The sequence below is a fragment of the Ambystoma mexicanum genome, chromosome 7q (assembly GCF_040938575.1).
Source record: "Ambystoma mexicanum isolate Mex_15411 chromosome 7q, UKY_AmexF1_1, whole genome shotgun sequence".
NCBI classification, from domain to species: domain Eukaryota; kingdom Metazoa; phylum Chordata; class Amphibia; order Caudata; family Ambystomatidae; genus Ambystoma; species Ambystoma mexicanum.
Window position 1 is genome coordinate 716,565,226 of NC_090941.1, and position 22,932 is coordinate 716,588,157.

The 22,932-nt window shown below is 44.4% G+C and overlaps 1 protein-coding gene and 1 long non-coding RNA gene across 6 annotated transcripts in view; both read right to left on the reverse strand.

Annotated features, from left to right (window-relative positions):
- The window catches only part of ZMYM2 (zinc finger MYM-type containing 2), a 2,192,903-nt gene that overhangs the window by 65,453 nt on the left and 2,104,518 nt on the right, over positions 1 to 22,932 (reverse strand). Inside the window, exon 22 of one of the 5 annotated variants that reach the window (XM_069640241.1) lies at positions 7,897 to 8,054. The exons of the other annotated variants lie outside the window; for them this stretch is intronic. Coding sequence (XP_069496342.1) covers positions 7,912 to 8,054 — 143 coding nt within the window. The 3' untranslated portion in view covers positions 7,897 to 7,911. Of the gene's footprint in view, positions 1 to 7,896; positions 8,055 to 22,932 lie in introns of those variants that run through there. 5 annotated transcript variants of the gene reach the window in all.
- LOC138528515 (uncharacterized) lies at positions 5,288 to 5,757 on the reverse strand. The gene is made up of 3 exons (XR_011284163.1): positions 5,683 to 5,757; positions 5,488 to 5,588; positions 5,288 to 5,393 (listed from the first exon to the last, which is right to left on the reverse strand). It is a non-coding gene; the product is annotated as an uncharacterized lncRNA (long non-coding RNA).

A 22,932-nucleotide genomic window follows, 5' to 3' on the forward strand; every position in this document is an offset into this window, starting at 1 on the left:
TACCTGCATGGATAGCAGCATTTGTGGGTGTAAACTCGGGCCTGGTGTGGGCATTTGAATGGGCACTGGTATAGGCATCTGTGGCCCTTGCAGGGGTAGGATTGGCAGTGGCTGCAGCCAGTTGTGCTGCTTGTTGTGGCGTTGGTAATGGCACTGCCATGTCCTTTTTTTTTTTAAAAAAGAGACTGGGTTTGTTCCGTAAGTATCAAAGATTCTTCCGAATCAGAAAATCTTGGTAAATAAACTTGCTCTGCTTCAAAGTCAGAGTTAGACGGGTGCGCCTTCATCAACTGAACCTTCACTGTGGTAGCGACGCAATTCGTCAACTAGGTCTCCGCCAGCCCTATGGTGGGCTTTTTGTTTTGCGTGTTCATCCGGTCTGTGTGGCCTCTCCTCTCACCTGGACTACTTCTGAGCCTGGGAGGGGATCTTTTCAGAGGGTTTTCCTGCAGCAACATTCTTTGAGGAATTTGCCTCGGGCGGGCAGTACTTGCCTTTGTTTAAACATTAAAACAATCTCCTATGCCTATCCCTCAGCGTTTCTGCGCTGAACTCTTGGCATAGCTCACAGTCTTCATTTTTGTGGTCAGGATATAGGCAGTCACTACGGTCGTTATGCCCATCACATTGATTGACATTCGTCATCCCACATGTGGCACAGGCTTTAAAGAGGAATTTTTTTAAGACCTGCTCTCCATGATCACAAAAGAAAACCCTTTTACTTATCTGCTGAGAAAGGGTTTTCCTGAAATCTTTCCATCGGATTTCTGTGAGAAATGATTTTCTGAAAATGTTCTCCTGGGAGAAAAGGCGTGAGGGCTCCTCTCAGCACGATTGTGCAGTTAGAATCTGAAGACGACCTCTAGGTTGGGGCTTGGTACAAAATGTCTCATTGGATGGGGCTGAAAAACACCCACAAAAAGGTGGAAAAACTATAAAACACTCCAGTTTTTGTAAATATTAATAAAAGTATGAAGTGTGTAGCCAAGGTTTCCCAGCCCGACGACGGGGAGTATTCTATAAAAGAACCAATCCTGGATAAAGTATCTCACACAGTCGCCAGATCATAGTTGTCCTGCAGGAGAAGAACATCCTGGATGGTCCGTTCGGTCTTGGTTTGCCAACACTCACAGCTCTTTAGGTACCTCAGTTCTACATATTGCTCTCTTTATGAGGGTTTATTTTCTACTGCTGCTCGTCCGAGGTCTATGTAATTGTATTTAAAAGAAAACTAGAAAGAATTCAAGAGTAAGACAAATGCAGTACTTAATGAAAACCTCAGAAGAACTGCACTGTCAGGATGTACAATTGTGTGACATATGAACCCGACACTAAATGGTTCAGAATTGGAGTGAAGTTCTTATAGGAGGGATCTCTGATGGAAAATATAGTTATGCTGCTACTTCATTTAATGCTCCTCTATGCCTAATTCTCACGGCTAAGCCTCACCTGTGTTAGGCAGAATCCTCTGCAGTACCCTTGGCGAACACAACAGACAATTAATGTACAAGTGGTAGTACAATTTCACCTTTGGTACAAGCCTGTACTACGCAGTAAAGTGGTAGCGATGGCTGAGCAGCCAGACTTATCTCAAGAACAAATGAGCAGTAATAGGGATTACACAAAGGGCTACAATTATTGTGACTCAAACAAACACTGACTCAAGGTTTCTGGTTAAAAAATAGAAGTACATTTATTTTTAAACCATCTGTTCATAAAACACTTCACTTCTATTAAACCAAAACCACACTCTAAATATACTACACACAACCAATTCCTTTGGTTCAGGTCAATTCAAGGTAAGTACATTAGGATTTGACAGACCGATGTTGTAAAACAAAAGACGTTACCGGGGGTTAAGAAGCACTCACTTTTTGACAGTAATGACAGTTCGGTTTTACGGAAGAAAAGCGTGCCCGCAGGAAGAATTATAACCGTAGTCAAACACATTCAGCACATTGAATTATTAACCTGGGAAGAGTGGATAAAAATCATAGGCAATACTTTTGTCAAAGCACTAGAATCAGAGGACGTATTCTACGAGACAGATAAAGTCAATAGGCCCGTGCCAGTGTCAAAGGGAGCAGGGCTCTGCTGTGAGGATCACACGATTAGAACAGTTCGAGATTAACATTGCCAGGAGTACTGTATATTATCAAAGGAAGGCAAAAGTTATAAGAGGGAAGGAAGAAAGGACAAGCCTTCGGTAAGGAAAAGGGTTCACCCCGATTCCTCCAGGTCAGACTGAGAGAACAACCAAATGGACACAGTGCCTTATTCGAATCAAGAAAGCTGGTGCTACGGTAGTTGTTCCAGGTAGTTCCTGCAGACGGTTCCTGGAGCTTCAGTCGTGGGGACAAGAAGGAAGACATCTGGAGCGATCTGCACTACCCAGGGATGAGGCCAGCAGCAGCAAAGCAACAGTGAATAAAAAGGTGCGCTCCTTTAAAACAGGAGAGGGGCTCTTCTGATGGCTATCCGGACCACTACAGCTTCGTGCAGCAATTCCGACCCAGAAGAGGATTCTCTAGCTGTAGAAGGTGGGCTGGTTGATCCCACCAGGCTCAAGGGAAGAAGACTCCGGACTGGATCTTCTCTGTCGCTGAAGGGTAGATGGCTCAGGACTGCAGCAGGGCTTCACCGGGACCCGGAAGTTGCAGCAGCCGTCTTCTTCTCTGCTTCTCTTCGGTTCTTGCAGTTCCAGTGGCGACTCGGTCTTCAAGCCCAAGAGTCCTGCCTTTTATGCCAAAATCCCCCATTCACACAGTAGGGGGGTTGTCCAGCCCGGACAACCACCTCAGCCAATGGACACAAAGTGTGACTTAGGTCTCCAAGGAGACCCTGTGCAGGGGGTGACTAAACCCCTCCCTCACATTCAGCCCACCTAGACACCCAGACGCCAAAGGAGGGCTTCTTCGCAGAAGCCCGCCAAAGGACGGCGAACAAAGAAGGCAAACCTGGTTTGGAGTGAAAAGTAAAACACAAGGATGTTAACAAAAAGAAATGGCGACTAAACCCGACCAGAGCCAAAATAAAATGTATTTGGTCAAGCGGGTTTATGTTCAAGGCTAATAAAATAGCCTAAAACAGTACCACGTTTATATTCTATAATCGGGGTAGAAAAGTTAGGGTAGATACTACTGCCACCAGCCAAGTCTTAGTGTTATGGTAGCGAAACAAGGCTCCAGGAGGCACAGACAAAAGGGGATCAGAGTTAACCCTTTCCAATACTCCATGTAAGATGGGGTGTACTGGGTCTGTAGTTTAAGTGACTACATAAAGTAAATGGCAACTTTACCTGATTCTGGGGGACAGTAGTCAGCCCCAGAAAAATTGAGTCAGCCGGAAGTCTCAGAGACAACCCTGTGTCACTGCACTGAAGGTGCTGTGTAACACACACAAGAAGTTGGGTTCATGGAGTGGTGTGGCTCCAGAGCCCAAGATCACACAAAGTAGAAATACACATGGCAAAACACATGTAAGAGTGGGAAAAAGGTTCACACTCTTACCAGGTGGAAAAACGAAACCCCCAGAAAGCCAGCAAAGCTGCTGAGGGACTCCCTAGGTAAGGGAAATATGCCATAAATGAGAATTCTCCCTAACAACTTGTACCTGCCATATTGAATTGCGTAATTATGCCCTAAACGAGCCTAACCTTGTATCGTTGTGTGCATGCCTTAACCAAATGCGCCCCAGGTAAACTGCGAGGCAGTCGCTTCCTACATATTTCCGTTTTGGCTTCGGCAAGCGAGTAGTAGAAAACGCCTCACTCAGCAAGACAGCTTCCGTGTGTAGAATTACCAACATTAGGTGGACCAGGCACTGTCTGAGTCCTGTGAGAACCATAGTTTGGAGTACTAGAGTCTCAAGACTTGCTACAAATGTATCCGAATAAGTCTGTTCCATGTTGTCAGGTGCACTCACCCAGGCGGTAGAAAAAGTTGATGTTTATGTATCTTGCTATGTGAAACCGTAAAACAGGCTGGAGATCCCTCTATCTGGCGCTGAATGAACACCTTTAACACATTCCCCCCTTCGATTGATCTGTCTATTGATATTTCTGCCCCTTTAATGTCCTTTTCTGTACACACCCTTGTTACTCTGTTCATGCCCCCCTCTTCCTCAAACCCATCCAAGTATTCCCTAAAAATCAATATTTTTGTCCCGTCATGCAAACCCCACCCCCATAATGCATGGTTACTCTCTAACACTGGTGGTGGTGCTGAAAATATTTCTTCTTCACTCTCTCTCTCTCTCTCATTCACACTGGGGTGTTCCTCTCCTAATACCTCCTTGACCTGCATAGCATCCCCTTTCTTGTGCTGGTGGCATTTACATCACTGGATGACCAGACGACCGACGCAAGTGACGATGACGATCCCAAACAAGAAGTAAACACAAAGCACACCTTGTTAGATGTTTGTGGTTATTTAGTGATGGTATACTTTAGAGCGTAGAATCTTAATTTTAAGAAAATTCTAGGTGTGGGGGAGAAAATCTCAGCCTTGGCATCTAGGCTGAGGAAGGAATGGAAATAGAAAAAAGGTCCCTGTTGTGGAACCCGCGTCCCCCGCACACTGTCTATGGCCTAAGAGATTTTTTTAGCCTAATCCCTGCTAGCCTCGTACAAGGCTAACGGGTATGGCTTGTAAAAAGTTAGGTTGTATTTAAAGACATTTGTGTTATTTAAACCAGAAATAGCTTGTCACAATAACCATTCAATTAACAATGTAAAGATAAAAAATATTTATTTTTCAAATGGCCCAACGCATTTTGAGTTTTTTCAATCTTCATCAGGGGCAAGTAGTATTTTCAAATCATTCTACAAAAGAAAACATTAAAGAAATGAACTTAATTACACAACTGTGTTTGTACAATCTTCTTGCATATATTCAAATTCAATTTGTAAACATCCATTGTTGATATCGAGTACCCAGTAATTTGTCACGATAATGAACATATTTGAATATCACCTTTAAGACACCATGCCAGTGCTTTTGCCATTGGCTTCATGGTTTACGCATATCATTATCAATTGGTCACATAGTTCCTAATACCAGAACAATTTATAATCCTTCGATGGTTATTTAATTAACTAGAGTCTGATGCTGTTAATTATATCGTTGCTGGATAATGATTGGTTAGTATGCATTCTACTAGGATTTATAGCTGATGTGCCAAGTGGCAAAAGTGAAATAAAGTCAATTGGTGGCTATTTAACCCATAATAGGCTAGAGTAAACTTATTGTTAGTAAAAATGAAGAGGAGAGACTGAATGCTAACCTTGCTGTTGGTCCTAAGGGTAAACCGAGAGGCTTCGCACAACTTGTATGATGGAGTGGATTTCTGTACTTTGAGCGTGATTCTGTTAGTACCAGATTGTGTGGAAGAATCTAAAAAAGGTAAACATTTGTTTATGTCAAATGAGTGCTAAGCGGAGCCACTCTGCGAGAGGTCACGAGAGGGTAAGAAGTAGGTATATCTTACCAGCAAATTGGAAGACGTGGGAGGGCTATGAGCCGGGCTGTGTTGTTCAGACCCAGAGTCCCTGGAGAAATTCTGTGTATGCCATCAGCTAGTGATGAGATCTAAAAATTAAACAGGTATTAAAATGAGTAACGTGCTGGTCAAGAACCGCTAATTACTTGTGATTATAACCGGAAGTATCAAAATATATCTTACCCATGGAAAACGGTCCCTTAAGCGTCTGAGTAGGACTCCTGGTGTGGAGTTGGGATCGGGGTGTCCTCAATTGGGATGGCCTAAGACGCTTCACAGATATACAAAAGATACATGTACTTAATGAAGTATCCTGTTAGATTTTTTAGGTGTATAGTTAAACTGAAAAGAATTTAAGGAATATATCTCATCAAGTAGGGTATTCTTGCTGGCTACCAATAAATAGGTGCAGGGCAGTCATATATATTTCATCAGTCTGGGACTCGATAAGAGGTCGCAATATTGCCAGAATCGCTCTTTAAATAGAAACCAATTTCCATAATGTATCTGTAAGCAAAGAGTGTTTTTAGTAGAATAGTTAGTTTGTATAAAGGGATTGTTCAGAGAATCAATGATCTGGAAGACTTCTTTATCAGCGAAATACAGCAAGGAGTGTAGCTTCATGGGACCCCTTGGGACACCAGGATGCCTATGCTGCCATTTTCGAAATGGTGCAAGCTTCTATGTGTCATGTCTACTGACGTCACAGCGCACATGCACGAGTGACGTGATCACTTATTTCGCTGTAAATAACGGTAACCTGAAAAGATACAGTCTATATATTCATGAAAGTCCTGATGCACTTTTTATCAGATGATGTTAAAATATACTAAGTGTTTTTCAGTACTGCAATAACATATTTAGGGTATGTTTCCCAATAATGGAGCTTGTGACGTCATTTTGAGCATGCGCGAATGACGTCACGTTAGAAATTTGATTGGGTATTAAATGAAAACAAGTTGTTAGACGCCATGCCTAATAAGTAACTAGTTATAATGACAGTAGAAATATTTATGTGCTGTACTAGTTGTTTGGGCTGGTTTGCAAGTGTTACGTTTGTTGACGTCAGTGTGCGCATGCGTCAATGACGTCATGTTGTGAAATCAGTGGAAGCATTGATAAAAACAAGTTGGTGAACAACATGCCTGGTATGCATTGGTTTAATTTTAAAATGTTTTTAGTGGCATGTTAAGTACATCTATGTGTTTCAAGTGTTATACATTCAATGCAGGTGTTGTAACGTTATATTGGTAACAACAACATACACCAAACAACTTTCTTCACTCGTCAAGCATTGTGTCTTTTCCAAACTACAAATGTGGGTTGCCCCTTTTAAAGTGCTACAGCTATGGTGGGGGACTAATATAATGAAAAACAAGGAATCCAAAAAGCTGTAAAGTGAATCAAAAATAATAAAACCTCATACTTATTCTAGGCTGGTATCAAAAGATATCCTAATTAAATTACCCTTTTGAACAAAACTTAATTATAAGAGAGAGCGAATAACAAACAAAAAGTCTGATGTATACAAAATAGTTTCAATGATAGTTGACAAAAATTCAAGTAAACAATACAAATATATATAATCTTTGTATTTTAACAACGAAAAACATTTTTTAACAACAAAAACAACTTCACAACAAAAAACATAAAAAGTGCAGTGATAAATGGTTCGTAAGTTCATGAATGGTTCGTAAATCAATTTACAAGTCTGGAACAACAGAGAAAATATACATTGCCATAAAATGAAAAAGTATATCTCAATACATGAGAAACATTTTTTAACAAGGTAGACGGTGAATGTAAAAAAAAAAACAAGTGTCAGTACATAAATAATGAAAGAACAAACAGTAAATGTTGAATAACAGGTCTGCCTACATAGAATTCTACAGTAACAAATATCCAAACCAATGTTGGATAGGGTCCAGGATGAGTTAAGTTAAGGGAGCCTAAAGAAAGAGTTCGAGCGATCAAGGACCGAATTTAAGTTTCGGTGGGGCCACCTGTCGGCCTTCAAAGTCTGAAAATGCCTTCCTCGGGGCAGAGTGGAAAGAAGTAGTCCCTAGGGGAAGCAGACAAAAAACACAATGAGTGTTTTTTTAAAACATAAGAAAGAATATTTAGTTTTGTGTTGCTATTTTCTCATCTGCATCTCTTAGTATGTTAAGTTAGGGTCCAAGGGCAAAGAAAATGACAAAATTGAACATAAAAAAACTCCTAATTAGAAATAGATGTCCGGAACAACCCTTACCCAATGCTACTGGGGGAATTCCCGGACAAAAATTACTCGACACAGGTCCACATTGTGGCGGGCGAACGTGTCACATCAAATTCGGGATGTCTAGGACAGCAAACAGCTGCGCACTGTATGGATAAATGAGTGTTGCCAATTACATTTTGATCACCGGAGTTTTAATGATGAAAAGGTTGACACATTAATACAAAGGGAGAATGTCCTACCTTGAAACTGAATGTGTAATGATCACAAGGAGCCTGGTGGGTTCTTGTAGTGAAACAGCTCCGAACTCGGACAGGAATATGTAACCTTCGGTAATCTAGTGTAGACAAAAAGATTTTGTCTTGGGTTAATTCTATTTGAGTGCAGCAAAAATAGTTGATGCATATGCAACTGAAGTCATGTGTTTTGGATTAAATTTGTGGAATTGCAAAAGTAGGTAGATGTGAAAATAAACTTACTTTTGTTTGTAGATGAAGAATCACAGTCAGCAAATTATTGGCTGATTGCTGGAGGTGCGGTATGGGCATCCGACATATAGAAAGGGTACATCGTTTTCTACCTAGAATAGCAAAACGGAATGTTGCCTAGCACCATTCTGTCATGTATTCATTAAAATATAATAAATAATGATGGACATTATTCATGATATGGGAAGTTTGCTGTGATTTATTGGTTCCCCGTGAAGTTGCCATACAATAACGTGAGTGTCACAGTGAGCAATATCTATTTACACCCGTTGCTCATGTAAATGAGAAGAAAGAAAAAATAATAAAACAAAGGGACTGTGCGCGGTGACTTAACCGCGGCACCGAAAATCGTTAATGTTGACTGCGAGGTCCGGCCGTGCAGCTTGAATGAGGCTGTGCTTGCGTCTTTCCCAGCCTGTTGGTGTGCACAATACTAGACCAGAAGCCCAGCTCTCATTTCCCTTTCACTGCTCACAATAGCATCAATCCAGTAAGCTAGGTTTTATTCAAGCTACGTTGGAATCTTAGGATAAATACTGTTCAGTCATGTTGTTGATCTTCAGGGGGGTTTATCATCCGACGGGTGAAACATGTCCCAGATCAGCACCTTCCAGATGTCACATTTATCGCTCCCATCAGTTCCTGCTCTGTTCATCCCATCCATCCACACCTTAGTTTCCGCTTCAGCCCAGCGCTCAAATTCACTATGCCATCTTGTGTATTGTGGACCTCCAGCTGATTTCCAGGCTATTACAATAGCTCTTTTGGCCAGTATGCATGCCATATCCATAAACTTAAGCACATCTTTATATTTGCTGATTCTGGGGAATGCTCCAAGCAGGCATTCCTTTGGTGACCACTCGTATCTAGCTATGCCAGCCTTCCTGCAGGCTTGTTCAAATCTCATCCAAAACCTTCGCACTCGGACACACACCCAGAACATATGTATTAAGCCCGCGTCCCCATCCCACACCAATGTCTGGTATGCATTGGTAACTAGTTATCGTGCCCGAAGGAATAATTTTGTATGTATACTATACAAGTGTGTGAAGACTTTCTAATGGGGCATATACTTATGTAAAGTAAATAAACCTAGCCTCTTCAGTTCATTGGTGTAATGACTGACATAAGGATGCATGAAGTTAGAATTCGAACACAAATCTACTGATCAAGTGAAGCAGCTATGGCACAACAATCTATATACTATTTAAGAGATGTACAATGTAGAGTCTATGTCTTAAAAAGGGGAAAATAAAGATCTCGACTGTTATGACAATATGGGTATTCGTGTGGTCATGGGATTGTTTTTGACTCTTTAGTATGGGTAGGCTATTATCACCTCTGTTCTTCTAATGTCCCTTTGTAATTAAACCATGAAGATGGAAACGAGCCTATCTATGGGGTAACTGTAGTGCTTGGTCTGAAGACTGAGGCGTAATCACTGTGGTTTAATGCATTATTAGAAAGATGCTATGGGATAACCCTCATAGGATACTGCCATGGTTATCCCGGAGTACTTCCAAGTTAAGTATAAAGAAGGTTTAAGGCAACATATGATAAAGTAGTCTCCCCAGTTCTACATATAGCTCAAATAAATGTAGTGACATTGGTCAATGGGAATTACATAGAAAACCATATTGTTGCTGTACTAATTCGATTTTGATGATAACCATATAGCATTTTAACACTAACCCATACTGGGTGTACAATCTATATACCTAATAGATAAAGTATATTATGGGTGATCAAGTTAGTTGGAAACAAGGGAAGCAGTCACATCATTATAACATCATTTCCTCATCTTGAGAAATTGCAAAAAAGGACCCAAATAATAATCTTCATTGATGCCAAGCGGTGTCATGGCATCCAATCTATGGATTGAAAATAGTTCTTGTGATAGGATTTTTGGTAAATCCCCTCCCCTAGGGAGTGAGTGTACTACTTCTGAGGTGACTACTCTCATTTGGGAGGTATTATGATGGTTGTCCCTAAAATATCTAAAGACTGGTGACTTGGTGTTACCGGTCCTAATGCTGGCCTTGTGTTCCATCCACATGTCCTTTGCTTTTCTGGTAGTCTTACCCACATAATATTTGCCGCAAGGGCAGCGCAATGCATATATTACATTCTTGGTGTTGCAAGTGGCAAAATGTTTAAGCATTATCTTTTTACCAGTGTTCGGGTGGCGGATGTGGTCACCTTTGATTATGCTTGAGCGGTGTTAACAGTTAAGGCAGGCAAAAGTCTTGCGTTTCTAACTGCTCAAAGTGCTTTGTGATTGTTGTTTCGGTTTCTCAGCTTTGAGAAATGTGCCCCTGAGGTTCTGTTCTCTTTTGAAGGCCAATCATGGATGGCTCTGGAAAAAGTTTGTTGAGTGTTGGGTCAGATTTGAGAAGATCCCAATTTTTGTGAATTATCCGTTTCACCAGGAAACTCTGACTAGTATATTTGAGTGTGTGTATGAGGTTTATATTTCCCTTCTTAGTGTTGCCTTTGAGGAGTTCCTCACATTGTTGTGTGTTTGTTCTTAGAATGTCTTTATTCAGTGTGTCTTCAGGGAAGCCTCTTTCCACAAATCTAGACTTCAGATTCTCATATTCTTCTTGTAGTTTGTCTGAGTCAGATTAATCCTTTTCAGCCTCAATAGTTGGCTATAGGATAGATTTTCCTTAAGATGTTTGCGGTGGAAGCTGCTGTAGTGCAATGTGCTGTTAACATCCGTCGATTTTCTATAGATTTGAGTGTTAAATCCATTTTCGCTCAGTTCAATGGTGACATCCAGGAAATTGACTGAAGGGTTTCCGATTTCTATTGGGAAATATCCTTTCATTACATCCGTTTAGATATTGCCAGAATTGTGTTAGTTCGTCCTCTGTTCCGATCCAGATCCCAAAGTTATCATCGCTTCTTTCTGCGGGTATCTGGCCAGTGCTGCCACTACGTCCCATGGTCTCTTAGGGCCGGTTCTGTGGACCCTGTCCATCGGGATGTCACCAACCAGATCTTTATCAAGGAGGCTTTCAAAGATTAGGGTGACCACACTGTTCAGATCTGGGTCCTTCACGGTTTCCGGCAGGTTTCGCATTCAGATGTTTGATCTGCGGGACCTGTTCTCCAGGTCCTTGCACTGTTGTTTGATATGGTAAGTTCTTCTAGAGCTATGTCCATATTTCGGGTGTCCGCCAACACCTTTTGTAGGGCTCTTTCTGTAGCATCTGTACGCTCCCCCAGATCCGTGATATCCATCCTCAGTTCAGCGATGGACTGTTTCATTTCCCTCATGAAGGTCGTGAATTGAGCTTGAAATGCATGGGTCATTTTGTTTTGAAACTCCTGGAGGATGGTCTCCATGTCTGCCTTTCTGGCCGCCCTTGTGGGGGACAACAAGCCAGGGCCCTCCGTCCGCGGGTTTTGATCTTCTTGTGTTGCTTGAAAGGGGTCCCCTTCGGGCTCTCTGAACCAGCAGCGCTGGATAGAGCCCTCCCGAGGGGTGGTAGCAGGGAGTTTCTTGGGTCCCGCTGATTTTCCTCTGCTTCCTGACATTGTGGGTGGTTCTCAAGAGCTTCTGGGGGTGCTAGCTCTCAAGGCTGATCCCCCGTCTCTCCTGCAATGGCCAAAACTGTAATACTTGTCTGCTGTGCGCCTCTAGGGTCTGTGTCCAGGCGTTCTTCCTTTATAAGGCTGCCTCCCAGGGCCCCCACTTCTTCCCGCCAGGTCAATCCATGTTGTGATCCTCTTGTGGGGGGAGGCAGTGCGGGGAGCGGGGCCCAGGGGGCGGTGAGTATGTTGTGGAGTGGGGTCCCTTTTATATCCGCTGTGCAGGCGCAGTCTGCTAGAGCACAACTGCCGTGCGAGTCGGGTCTCTGGCAGCTTAGGGCACCAGGTGGCTGCAGCGAGGGCCCTCAGCCTGTGACCCTCTGTTTCGGGGCCCCCCCTTATTGTTCCTGTGTCCGTGGGTCAGTGCACCTTTTGGGAGGTAATCGGCTCTGGATAGCGTTCTCACTATGTGTTGGGACGCAGGGGGCGAGCTCCGGATCACATAACTATGTGCACACCTTGGACGGCCGCGCACTTACCTCAGTGGTTTGCCGCCTGGAGGCTCCTGATGCTTACAATCCCAGTGGGGCTGACAGGGCTTCATTGCGTCCCCTTGAGTGGCATGTTGTCTCTCCACCCTGCCACCTCGCTCACCTTACTTGCGGGTGTTGCATGCCCAATCCTTGGCGCACCTTCAATTTCGCCGGCTGCAGTCCCGTTGTTGCGGCATCTACCAGCACTGGAGTGGCGGGTTGCTGTCCCGTGCTGGTTGGGGGGCAGCTGATCTTCTGGATGCCCTGTGGAGAGGGGCGCCGGTTTTGTGTCACCCCTGGCTACAATTGTGGTCCGCCTGGCTCTGTGCCATAGGCACCCTGTGCGGAAAGCCGAGTCTGCCTGCGAGGCCCCGCTTGACCGGATTGGTGTACTCCCGCCGCCGTGGGTTTGCATCAAGGTGGTCGTTTTCCCCCACAGCGTATGTGCCCAGTGTGCTGCGCTTTTCGTGGTGTCCCGGTTCAGCGCTATTCCCAGTGAGACTGGGGGCTCTGTTTTTTTAAGTGGATTGTGCCGTTTCTGGTAAAGGCTGCTGGAGGGGGACGGGGCGTGCTGAAACACATTCTCCTTATCGAGCCGCCATCTTGGAATTCCGCATTTGCCAATTTGAGCAGTTTGTAGCAGTTATCTGCAGCTGTTTTGCATTGGCCGCAGCTTGTACTCCGGATACCAGGAGAGAAGTGAAGAAAACAGATGCTGAACTGAACAGTTTCAAATGAGATGGAATGTTCTCTAAGCTCTTGGTGGAGTCTGCCAAGATATAGTTGCACTGGACCTTTTCTTCCTTGTTACCTTATGTTGGTTTGTTATTCTCTGCTGCCGTTTTCTCCTTAGCCGTGCACAACCCATTGAGGGGTGTCAAGTCTTCGCGTGGAACAACTAATGTGAGGCTTTGAAGAGTCACCAGTGCACAAATTTCCTTCCAATGTGGTGGTAGTTGGGCGTATGCTCTTGTCCCACACAACCAGTCCATCACAGCAGCGGTCCCCTTCTGCAACACTGCAATGTCCATCTACCTCGTGCAGCTTGTATTCATCCCCAGCATTATAGTTCCATTGGCTCTAAAACAGAAAATATTGTGTCAGAGGCTTTTTTTCTGGACGTGTATTTTCATTTATCAATGTTAAAGCATGTATATAACCATTCCAAATGTTCTTACATCTACCATAAATTTTCTAGACCGCCCGTTTAATCAAAGCCCACTAACCCTTCTGTATGGCACTGTGCCATCCCCGTTTCCCATTTCCCGTTGTGTAGCACCGAACCCAGGATTTGCATGAAGGACATGGTGTGGCATCATGGCACATAATACCCTGTGGAGGTTTTACAATATATTCCTTTAGGGACAGCAGCCACCTGTTTTCCCTTTTGAGCCCACTCTGTTACATATTCCAGAACCAGGTCATTCTTTTCCTCCTCCTGGGCCATGCTTTCTAGTTGTATAAAATTGTCCTTGTACACCTCTTCCCCCTCATCAATCCACTTTACTTCTACCGTATGTCCCTGGAACATACCCCTGGTTCTGCATAAGGCCAGATGTGCCAGACACCCTACCTCTTCTGCTGTCATCTCTTGTGGCAAAAATTGCTTTGGCGCTCCGGCGAAACGTGGAATCGGTGAGCACACGTAACGGGTATCATTGCTGCCCGGCGTCCAACTTTCTTCATTTCCCTATACCATAAAGTGTCTGAGGCTAGATCCACTCCTTCCTCGACAGTGTTTAATAATTTCAGTGTGCAAGGCACACTTCTTTTAGTGCGTGTTTCCCTCTCACCACCAGATGATGGGCTCAGTTTATCCTTATGTACTAAATACCAGAAAAGAAAAAGACAGAAAACAAAGTTGCAGATCAGTATAATATTTTTTACTTGCCCCACTCTTCTCATCAATCTCAGCCCCTTTTCTTTTTCCTTCCATTGTGGGTTTCCTGCAACATCATATTATAGTACAAAGTGTTAATGTAAATTGGGTTATACTTCCCATCAAGACACTCCTCCCCTTTTCCAACATGCTGCTGGTATCCCCTCGAACATCGGTGTGATGAATTCAAGCATGAGGTTCTTTTATCTTCACTGCTGTGGGTGTTGCGAAATTACTTCAAACGGGCCACAAAAACAAGGCACTTTCTCACTGCGTTTCGAATGAGGACTTTGTCACCCGGGTAGAGTGTCTGTGTGTGGACATGCTTGTGCACTCTCTTCAATGCTGGTTGGCGCGCTTGTGGATTGATGGACCTGGCAGGAAATGTAACTAGGATTAGCGTCTGATATTGAACTTGGAGGAGGGACAGGCGCATGCATTCTCCACCGTTACAATTTCATGCAGAGTCAGGTGGTGATCCGCAGATGGTGTGTTACGGAGGGCAAAGAGTGCAACAGAAAGGCAAAAAAGCTACATTTTGACGTAGTATTGGTTAGCTTAGCCAAGCGCTCTTTTACTAGGCCATTTATCCTTTCCACAATCCCATTTGCCTACGGCCAATAAACTGTGCAAAGTTTGTGTTTAATGTCCAGGGGACACGTTATCTTCTCAAAGAGATCGTTGGAGAAGTGCTGACCATCATCTCATCTGATCTGGCCACATACGCCCCCCATCTTGGGAATACTTCCCCTTACTAGAAACTTAGATGCGGATTTGGCATCATTCTTTGCACAGGGTCCTGCCTCAAGCCAGCGTGAAAACTGACTCACTACTAATATTAGGTACCTGTAGGGGGCACATCTCTCTTGCATGTCGACATAGTCGATAAGCAAGTGGCGGAAGGGCCTTTCCGGCTGTGTTATTGTTCCCCTTAAGGTTCTCAATGTGTGACCAGACAGAAAAACTTTTTAAACCATACAATTTCCCACAAATTCATTAACTCATGCATGTCTGGAACATACCATCCATCACTCAGCTCTGCTGCTATGCTCTCTTTGGATGCATGAGTGGGGAAATGGAGCTGTTCTAAAGCTACATTTAACAATTATTTGGGCAGCACATGCTTCCCTGTGCTTATCTGCCGCCAAATCAGGTATGTTGGTGATAGTGAACACCCTCTGTGTATCATATTCAACCTTTCCTCTCTTTCTTCCTCCCCACTCTTCTTTCTCTCCACTGTGATCAGTGGCACCCTTTCCCCTTCCACTGGGTATCTCAACACTCCCCCTTCCACCGGTAAATATCCTGCTGTTTTTGCTGCTGTCAGCCATTTCTTTCCCCATTGACACCCTGTCTTGTTTTCCTGAATGGGCAGCTCATAATATTCTTGCCAGCTCTACAGGAGCTTTTAACGCCTACATGAATTCCTTTAATAGTTCTGCATGTTGTACAGGAGAACCATCACTTCCTTTTAAATTCCCTCGTTTCCCACCATGCCAGTCCGGAATGGATAGTTGATGTGACCTAGGCAGGATCAGAAAATATATTTGCTGCATGACCCACCATCATTTTTAGTGCTCTTAACACCACCAATTCTGCTGCCTGTGCTGAATAACGCAATGGTAGCCACTGCTGGGATGCTATTACACATTCTCCATTTATACAGCATACCACTGCCACGCAAGTATATCTCCTTCCTGTCTCTGGGTCAATACTTGAGGAGCCGTCAATATAGACCATGTCTGCCCCTGCTATTTTTTCCTCTTGTACCCACACATCCCCTTCAATTCTGTCCATGTGTGCTGCACAGTCATGTATGCAAACCCCTTCCTCTATTGGTTCTGCTAGGTAGACTGCTGGGTTTACACCAACACCTTACATCCTCTATGGCTGGGTTTGTCAGTATGACCTCATAACCCCATGACGGTCAATGAGCTTTTTTATTTTGCCCGAACAGCGAATAATGAGTGTTGCACGTATAATACTACGGGACACCCCACGGTAATCGTTGATGCCTTCTCAATTGCAAACTCTGCAGCTGCAAGTGATTGTCCACAAGGGAAGGGTCCTTGCATTACTAGGTCTAAGCTTCCACTGAAATAAGCTAGTGGTTGATGCCCCTGTGGCTTCTTTTGTGTGAGAACAGCTGTCATCCCTGAGCCATCTGAAAGCGAGAACGAATAGAATTTTGCGCTATAGTTTGGTGCTGCTAACACTGGTGCATGCGCTAGTGTATTTTTTAGTTCTGCGAAACTCTCATTTATGTCAGATGTCCATTTTATGACCCTCTTCTCTTTCTGTGCTTCCGTATGGCCCTGGAGGAGGGGTCTAGTGAATGTGGGATAATCAAATACCCAGGCTCTGCATAAACCTTGGAAATTTTGCATTTCTTTCACCATCCGTTGGTGAGCGGTTGAATGAATGGCCTGTATTCTTTCAGGCATTATTCTTTGCCCTTCAAAGAGATTTTTGTCCCAAATACACTACCTCTTCGAGACAGTACTGTAATTTTTCCTTATCCACCTTGTACCCTTTTTCTGCGAATAGTGACAAACTGTGCACTGAGTCTGTTCTACAGTCGTCTGTCTCACTGCATATTAGCAGGTCATCTAAATATTGAATTACTGAAATTGATGTTTGCATGTTGCATAGATCAATTCGTATTATTCTATTGAAGATACTGGGCCATTCACAACACCCCTTAATATCTTGAATCAGGGTGCAAGGGTAGACAGAAAAAGGCTTTTTTAAGTCAATGACTGAAGTAATTTTCCTGTGCTGGTGTATTGCACAATATTGTGGCGGGGTTTGGAACTACATGAAATTCTGCTTCTACCACTTTATTTAGGGGACGCAAATCCTGATTGAAACGCCACAATCCGCATTTTGATTCATTTCTGGGTAGATTGCTGTGTTGCAGGTGAAGGTTGATGTCTGAATTAAGCCTTGCTGACATAATGCGTGCAGAGTGGAATATATCACCTCATCTGCTTCTATGGTGAATGGGTATTGTCTTATCTGGGGCAGCAGGGCCCCTTGTTTCATTTTTATTTTTAGCGCCCCAATCCCTTTCACTACCCCTACATAGAGGTCCCTTTACCCATAGCTTGTTCTTCTTCTTCACTAACTGTGTTAGAATGGGCACCAGTTTTTCCACTACCTGGACTGGACATGGTATCTGTAACTGGACCATCATTTTTCCTTCATCCCTTCTCATTGGTGAACAGTTGTTCGTCCGACACTCCTGTAATTGTCAATGTGGGATCAATGCAGAGCACTGTTTCCCATTGCATGTAATCATCTGTGCCACAAAGAATCACCATGTCCTTGGGTATTACTACTTCTTCCAACGGTAACACCATTTATTTTCCCCTTTAAATCTTCTTTCTGGCACTGTGGTCTGAATAGGAATTCCGAAGCCAGCCGAACATCTTCCTCTGTATTACCGGGACCCATCCTAGCAGGACTTCAACCCTGTATAGGAACATGCTGTGATATACTGGCTGTGCTCGCAGGGTGCTTTGCACGTGTCTTCCCCAAGAGAAGAGCTGCTACCTATTGTAAGGAAGGCATGGTATCAAACAGTGAAGACAGACACAAGTGATCACAGTTCAAGGGTGTTCATTGAAATTCAATGGGTTGGTAGAAAGCCTGTCTAAACCTGAATCTAAAGATGGGACCAAGCTACGACTATCAAATAATAACGCAGTCCTAGTGGAGTATGTTAAAATAAAAGGGCCTACACTAATAAACCTATTGCCAATCCTTATTTCTAAATACAAAATGGTGTTGGATAACAATGTAGGCAAAAGAAAAGTGTTCAAGAAATGATATCACAGGATAGTTGAGCAGTTGTCTACCATTCCCCATGTTTTCAGCACGGGACAAGGCGGCACCCGTGCAGGCTTCACACACACTCTGGCTTCTTGGCCACGAGTTAGCAGTTCAACACATGGGCATCAGGGCCTTCCACCAAAGTCTCTCTCGCAATGACAGTCTCTTATTGCAGAAGTCCTGATGTAACAAACAAAACACATGAGTTTCTCTCCTTTGTCAGGGTTTTCACTTTCAAGACTGGTCTCCCTCCTTCGAGCTCGGACCACGAGTCCCCCTCAGATCATTTTTGATACCACTATCGAAGACTTTCGATTGTGCGATGGGTTTTGCTTAAACCGTCGCACGAACACTTCGATTCACTTCACACAATTTACACTTAACATCAATCTTCTACTTTTGTTTCTTTTGTCAGGAGACCATACAGAGCCCTTCGACTGAGCACATTCACAGTGCCGGACCACTCTGTGAACAGTATTATATCTTTCCTTCTAATGTTGAAATATTCACCAGCAATTTAGCTTCACTCGCGCCTTTCATCACACGTGTTTAACAATGTTCATTTCGGTGCTCATTTTACAAAGTTGACGCTTGCAACCTTGACTTCAACACAAGCCGGTCTGTCATCGGTCTCCCCAACTCACCGGTTGTGATGTTCTCTGTCGCTTCTTTGTTCTAGGCAAGGAAAATACTACAGCGTGTGCTGCTCCTCCCCGCCCTGGTCAGTTATGCAGCAGGATCTATGGCATCTGCGACACAAAATGTAGGATTCTTCAGCCTGGTTTCCTGGTTTTACGGTTTCTGCCTTGAAGGTTTCTTGAAAGTAATGGCTTCCTCTCAAAAAGATCAAGGGTGTTGCCCCTGGCACAAACCTCTTGTGTATGGTCGTCTTTCTCCCCTCGTTCAGCTGCCGACTCTAAACTGCTGTACCTTTGTGTGTTTTGACTCGCTCAGAGTGTGCTCTCGTGCTCTGCCACATATCCGTGTGGGGAAGTGTAATGAAGTCAGGTGTGAGTGATTGTCGATAATTGCCTGACCAGGCCCGACCATAGTATTGGCACATGTCAGGTACATGACTTGGGTGCGAGTGTTTTCTCCCAGAGCGCCATGCCTGTGTAAAAGCGTTTGTGCAGGAAAATTGTGGGATGGGGAGGTTGAGTTTTTAAATATCCCATCAAGTAGGATGGGGTAAAGGTGTTACAGGGAAGAGAGGGATACCGCGTCTCACGATCACTCCCACTCCCTGAGGAACCCTCACCCAGGTGATCCTCCCGCACTGGTCCACACCCAGGGTCTGGATCGAAAGGCGATGGTCGTGCCCTGGCCACCTGAGAGAGAGAGATCCATGGGGAGCAGCGTGTGAGACACCTTCTGGTATCTCACACCGGGCATAGTAAATGCCGGGCTTGGAGCACACCATCCCTTTGCCTGCAAATGATATAGTTGCATTCAATTTACAGAGCAAATCTCTCCCCAAAATGTTGATGGGTGTGGTTTTGGAGTATAGTAAGGCAGCTCCGAGATGTTGAGTCCATATAGTTAATGGTGAATCATTTGTTACTGGAATCGCAACCATCGCCCCAGAAAACACCTGTGTCCCCATGACTTTATTATATTACATAGTGGGAATCCCTCTCTCTAATGCAGGATTCGGTTGCTCCTGTATCTATGAGAAATGAACTCTATGGGTCCTATTTTCATTGTCACCTCGGGTTCCTCTTCAGGGTCGTCATTTACTACTATGACTGGAAACGCTCAGACTTTCTGTGGGCCCCCCTTTTGCTGTGTGTTGTTCGGTGGGAAGAGAAAGTGATTCCCCCCTACCACGTTGACTCTTGTGTAGTGGGGCACCACATTTTGCCCTAGCACCACAGTTGTTACCCCTGCTACTGTGGGTGGTTCGGTCAACGCTGGTTGGTCCTTGGGGCGGCACACACCCCTGCTGTGCTTGTATCTGCACTGGAGGACTCTGTGGTACCTGCTGCCATTGGGAGTCATTGCTGTTGCGCTATTCGATTAGCCTGCGCCTGTACCGTTTGCAAAAACTGACACTGTACACTGTTCCTCGATACCCCCCTCTTCTGTGCAGAAAAACCCTCTTCCTTTCCCATAGGGAGGTATCAGCCATGCATGTAGTTCCCCTTTGGTAGTATTCACCATTGTGGCCCATACTGTGGCTGCATGTACCCACCTTGTTGCAGTGCTTGTTGCAGTGCTTGTCCGACGGGGAACCCTCCCTGCAGTGTTGGTGCCACTGATGCAGCGTATGGCACTAACAGTACTCCTCCCCTTAGCGTATTTAGCAAGCTTCTTTTAAGCTAATTTGATTTCTGCCTTCGCAGCATTCTCCACTGCCTGCCTCTCGTTTTTCTGCTTCTTTTTACAATAGTGCATTATTGTGGCCTGAATTCCAGTTCAATTTCAGGCCAGCTTTTGGCTGCTATGCCCACTATCTTGTCTAAGAATGGGTGTACTTCTGTTGACAATCCTTTCACTGGTATGTGATAGAACAATGGTATACATTCATACCAGAACCTGTGTGTCTCTTGGGTCCATAAATCCTGAATTATCTTCACTTATTCTGGCGGATCATCTTCTCCTTTCATTTTGTGAATCATCACTGTCCCCAGGTCATAGCTGTGGCGATACATGCTTCTTAGAACTTCCCAGCCATGTGCTCGACAATTGTTAAATGGAGCTCTGTCATGAGCATATGTGCTAAATTTCACTCCTTTGTAGCCCACCTGATTCCAGATTTTGTCTGCCTGTTCTACTATGATTGTGGCAAACAAACATTGCATATCCCCCATGGCCAGCGTCACCCCTACTGTCTTTTTCTCTAGTGCCTGTATTCATTTACGGACACTGGTTACGAGAGAAAGTAAACTACATATTAAGTTATCCCGGTCCATTGTTTGTCAGGGCACATAATGGCGTCCTCCTTATCCCTTCTTTAAAAATTGCATTATCTGTGTTTTTGGCCCTGCCCCTCCTTCCCTGACAACTTGGGTTATCCCCAATTGTACCTTCTTCGTCCTACTGCGTAAGGAGGTGGACTAATCCCTACCGCAAATGTCTCTGTTCTGTTGTTCCCGCTCTTTCCTTCCCCTTCTCTCCTTAGCTTGTTGGGTGTCCATTCATCACTCTCCCTGTCAATCCATTTGTTTCCTATTAACCATTCATCTGATGCTATGTCTCCCTTATCCCCCTCAACGTCTTTTCCTGTTTCCTCTTCTCTGTCCTCCCAATCTAATTTGAATTTTATTCTTCCTGATACCCATTCCGCCTTGTCTTTCCTCCTCATCTCCTCTTCGATCACCCATTCTGCTTCACTGAACAATGCATCCACTTGCTGGCGCGTGTTCATTTCGATGTTTGCTAGATATTTCCTTTCGCTTTGCGTATGCATTTCCTCTCTTTGTTCGTCCTTCTCATTTTCCCCTGTGCTTTCTCCCCCCTCTATTAGATGTTTCCTACCGTGGATTGGTGTACCCTGTGGCTGGTCGTAAAGTGGGATATAACCTGTAGTGCAGGGGTGGAGAGCTTGGTCCGTCCCCTCTCTGTCACACCTTCCTTCTTTAATGTGTCCTCATTAGTCTCCTCTTATAGTTGCCAGAGACCCAATATATTCTATCTGGTTTTTAGCTTCAAGCCTTTATATTGTGTTAACTGGTATGAGAATGTATTCTCTATTATTTTACTGTCAAACCCCCCTCTCCTGGCCATATGTGGAAACACTGCCCTGCAATCTCCTCTGCCCACTGGAAGTTGTATTTTAATATTGTATCCTGACACTGGGGCAATTTGCGGAACATATGGCATAAAGGGCTCTCCATATATGCATTATTTCCTTTTCTTTTTGATTCCACTACCCTGTTTCCCCTTTTTCTATTTCCCCAACTCTTCCCCCCTCCTTTATTGCCAAGCACACCCTTCAATGCTCACTCTGGACCTCTCCACAGCCCCAATCAACCACTCCACTCGTTCACACTGGCCCTGTCCACAGGCCCAACACGCCTGGTGCTAATAAGGCGAAAACCCTTCTATTTTACACAAGATACCTCTGGGTGCTGATTCGTCCACCACGAACCCTCACCATTCAATAACGCTAGCTACCACATGCATGTCCCTCTATACAAGATAAAACCAACACAACTCATACCCCAATGACGCAACTATACAATCACCTGTACTATGCGCCACTCCTGTCTAACAGAGTATGCCACGCACCCCTCCTGCTGTACCATATGCATGCTCACACCAGCGCCCACTCGCTATCGGGTGGTATGCTTTAATATCTACATTAATACGGCCAATCGTTGTCCTTCTCTCGAGGATGCACCCTATACACCATAAACAATCTATCCATCCCCTTTCTGCTAGCATACACCTGCTGTTGTGCAGCGTCTTCTAGCACAGTTATACTCACGTCCTGGATACTCTTGAGTCCCCTTAGCACTGAGCCTGCACAACAGGCTCGCCCTTGCACTGAAACGTGCAACGGCTCCCGGGACCTGGCAGACATTCCCAAACTCGGCATCTGGGCCTCCTCAGTGATGCGCTGTCAATAGGTCTGCGGTCGCCAGACCCGTGCCCCCAGGGAGGGCAGCGTGGATACGCTCAGTAGTTTAGAGAGGACTAAGATAGCTCGCTGGGGCCTCCAAAAATGTAGTCAGGGGTCCGACAATTGGTGCATAATAAAAACCAAAAATTTTAGCACAAACCGGTCATGAAGCAATGCTGTTTACTACAACTGGGTGAGCAAATATCAAACAGAATAGTGGATTCACTCTGATCGAGAGGCTGGCATCTGAATGGACTATGAACAGCGGTTTTATAACAAGAAATACAATAGGCAGAGGAAAGGAGCAACACTTGCATGTTGTAAGATTATTTCTTTCTGTGCTTCCGAGGGATTTGATTGCTTTGCAAACTCCTTCTCCT